The sequence below is a fragment of the Neltuma alba genome, unplaced genomic scaffold (assembly GCF_004799145.2).
Source record: "Neltuma alba isolate B1F8T4 unplaced genomic scaffold, ASM479914v2 tig00004352_pilon, whole genome shotgun sequence".
NCBI lineage: Eukaryota > Viridiplantae > Streptophyta > Magnoliopsida > Fabales > Fabaceae > Neltuma > Neltuma alba.
Window position 1 is genome coordinate 1 of NW_021633669.1, and position 3827 is coordinate 3827.

Here is a 3827-nt window from a genome sequence, read left to right on the forward strand (position 1 = left end):
TTTTGATTCTTCCTGGAAAATGGGTCTGGCATTTCTTCTTACTCCATATGGAAGATGGGGTCTTGCTGTGAAAATTACGGCCTTGGTTTATCTTCTCCGGTGATCTGCTATGGAATCTTTGCCTTTGTGATTTGTATTATTTGTGAATCTTGGAATGAAGTTTGTGTGTAGAATTCTTATTTTGCTTCCTGGGGTGTTTTTCTAGGGTTTGATTCTTGCCTCTACACCTTTCTTTTCTTTCTGTTCCATATTTTGTTCTTTTGGGTTGTTTTCTTGAAAACCCATAGTTTCCGGGTTTCTCCTTGTATAATGTACGTAACTCGTAGATTTTGGTGTTAAGAGAAGAAGGGAGTATAGCGGAAGGGTGATAACATTGTTTCCACCTCAAAGAACGGGCTTCTTGTACTCTTTATTATTTCACTTGATCTTATTTTGCTTTTTTGGTAATTGGGAAGAAGAAGTAAACTAGTTCTTTTGCGGGCGTAGTAGGATGAACCGGTTGTATCAGTAGCCATGGAAGTTGAGGATGCAACTTTTTTTTGTTATTGGTTCACTTGCTATCTCCTTGTATCATAATTGTATTTTGGGATTGAAAATGGTGCTTGAAAACAAATTTCTTGCTATAAATGTTGCTGTGACCTGCATCTGTGGAGAATTTTATTGCGGATGCTGCATACTGAAGGAACTGTAATTTTCTTTATCTCTCATTTGCCTTAACTTTTCCTGCTTTTTTGGGATAAATGCTAAACAAGGGACATAATATTTTCCTGTTTAAATTTAACATTTTTCTGTTGCTTTCGTTGCTTTGGTTTCTATCTTGTGGCAAAGAGGGCCAATTACACGAATTTAACGAAGATACTGGATAAGAAATGGATCAGAATCGAAAGGGCTCTGGGAGTTTTTTTTTTTTAGGTGTTTGTTGACGCAAATATCTGGGAAAGATAAGTTGTGTTTGTGTGTACTCTTTATGTTCTGTGTAAGTATTTGTGCTATTCTTAAATCAATTATCACGGCCTCCTCAGTTCCTTAATAATGCATTTACCATTCAAAGCAGGTAGCCTGCCCTTGTTTGGAGAAGAAAGTAATCATGATAAAACGCACACCAAGTAGAAACCACAGGTCCAAAGGCATCAAGTTAAAGAATGTTCTGCAAATTATTCTGCTGCTTGGTGTTTGTTTCTGGTTGATCTACCAGATTAAGCACTCTCATGATAAGAAGAAGGAATTTGATGAAAATGATGCAAAGGAGGCTGTCAGAATGCAGAATGCTGATCAGATTCCAAAACTTGGTAGAAAAGATCTTCAACCTCTTAAAGATGATATAATTCAATCTGAACAGCATGACGAAAAAGAGGAAGATGAAAATAATTTAGATGATGAAGGAAATTTGCATGAACATGAAGAACAAGAAGGAGGAGGCAGCAAGCATGAATCGGGAGAAAATCTAGACAAGCATGAATTTAGAGAACGAGATGAAGAAGAAGAAAGCAAGCATGGAGCAGAAGAACGAGATGAGGAAGAAAACAAGAGTGAAGAATCAGAGGATGATGGAAGAGGAGGAGGGGATGAGGAGATAGAAGAAAATGATCAAGAAAAACCAGAAGTGGATATCGACCGTGATGAAGAGTTGATGGATGAGGATAGAGAGAGAGAGAAAGAAGAGAGTGATGAGAAGGAGAATGAAGATGGTGAGGATGAGGAAAAGGACAGTTCAGTTGAAGACAAAAGCACACATGAGGCAAGGGAGGAACATTACATGGCGGATGATGCTTCCAGTGCTGTAGCTCATGATGCCCTGACTACTAGCACTGAATCTGTGATTCTAAGTGCAGAAAACTCCAATGAAAACTCTGAAATGAGTATTGTGAAACAGGAGAATAAGCCTAATTATACAGAGGTAAGCGGTGTGAATCAAAATGATTCAGGTAAGATTACGGCAGATGAAATGGAGAGTGGGAATGTGTCGAATGCCACTGGTAAAGAAAGTGGGGACACCATTTTGTCCAACTCAGTCAGTAACCCAAATGTAAATACCACTGCCACAGCAAACTCTGATGGTCATCTAGAAGTAAGCAGTAACCACTCTGTTGCGATCACTGAGGCTATCAACACTCAACTGGAGACGGTATCAACACAGCAGGTTCTTCTGAACAGAATAAAACGGTGATATTATCTGAATCTGAAAGTTCTCAAAATACGACAGTGGATATGACAGCCAACGATGGCATCAAAAATGGGAAAACAGAGGAATTAGAGCAGAGTCATGGAGACAGGGAAGATAACCTGCCAATTACTAATTCCACAATCTCCATGAAAACTGGAAATGCAGGGGAATCTTCTAATTCTGGAGCGGGTCAATCAGACAAGACAATAAATCATGTTGCATCAAATGAAACTCAGAACAACTCTGTAAATTCTGATGCAAAGGAAAATATCGATGCCTCTGTGGATGAGATGTCGAAGGTTCAATCTGAAATGGCTGCAACAAATGTAACTCAGAATAGTTCAGATGCTGAGGAGAACAATGATGCCAGGAAGGATGAGAAGTCCATGGATGATCCCCAGTTGGATTCAACTCATAGAACCTCAGATTCTTCCTCTGTGAATGGCGGAGATTCAGATTTAGTTGAACAAGATGCCATTGATGTTTCTGATTCTCATATCCACAAGGACGTGACAGAAGTTCAAACTGACCTGGATACATTGCCAGATATTAGAGACGATGAGGCGAATATTCTTGATGAACATGCATTGCCAGATATTAGAAACGCGGGAAATATTCTTGATGAAACTGCGGCAGAATAGCATTTATTTAAAAGATGGCCATTGGATTCATGGGAAAGCTTTCCTCAGTTTTTCTTTATCCCTCCTTCTGACCTTTGTTTTCTGTACGTCACACTGTTTTCACTTTTAGATCTTTTTGTTTGACCCGAGATGTGCTACTAGAAGCTACCAAAGGTACAAATGTAGCTTAGTGGGTTTTAGTGTGAATGTTTTGATCTGTATAATTAATTTCGACTTTCCACCATGGACACAATTTTAGTTTACTCTTATAAATTCCTACTGTAGTTTTTGCTCCATGACCCCTCATGTAGGCGACGAGGACGATAGCTTCTCTTGACTAGTGCCTTTCGAACTTCCTTTCTTTTAGCTGCCCGGACTCTGTCTCTTGATATGATAGTTTATGGCGAAGCAGAGCGGAGAGTCTGAAAGAGAAGTAGAGGCAAGTCAGGGAGAGACATGATGAATAAAATGTATTCAAACATATAAAATAATCATACTAATTAATATAAGAAACGGATCTTCTGAATTTTCCCGTCTATGAAGTTTCTCTGAAGTTGCATTTCTATCAATAAGATGCATGTACTATCTGCTTATTTATTTATTAAGGGTGTGTTAAGGTTTACGTGTCTTGCCGTTGAACTCCGTGGAAATTCAGAAGGGCGAACTTGAAGAGATTTGAATTTCATGAGTATATAACGTACACTAATTCCTTAATTATGAATCAAAGATAAATGGAACTTGGAACACCTGCATATCAACCTGGATGATTTCTCTCAGACAATTTATGAATCAGGTTTGTGTTAGTTCCAGAAGCTGCATGGGACTCTCTGTTTCTGGCATGGTACGGCACTAACGGTATCACAGGGAAATAAATGGAGCGAAGAACATCCAACATTCAAAGCAGCTACAGGAGGCTGGGTCCTCAAGTTCGCTCTGCTTCAGCATGTGCCCTGTTTCTATGTAAAACTTACAAAATCCAGCAAGGCATTTAATGACTGATTGGTTGACTTAGTCAAAGTGTGAGACACGAACCTTCTTCTGGA

General features: G+C 39.1%; 1 protein-coding gene across 1 annotated transcript; it reads left to right on the forward strand.

Annotated features, from left to right (window-relative positions):
- The first annotated feature begins 945 nt into the window (after positions 1 to 945).
- Positions 946 to 3078, forward strand: LOC114744378 (cilia- and flagella-associated protein 251-like). The gene is made up of 2 exons (XM_028932551.1): positions 946 to 976; positions 1055 to 3078. Exons 1-2 carry the CDS (start codon positions 968 to 970, stop codon positions 2165 to 2167), a joined length of 1122 nt encoding a protein of 373 aa, XP_028788384.1. The 5' UTR covers positions 946 to 967; the 3' UTR covers positions 2168 to 3078.
- The last annotated feature ends 749 nt before the right edge of the window (positions 3079 to 3827 follow it).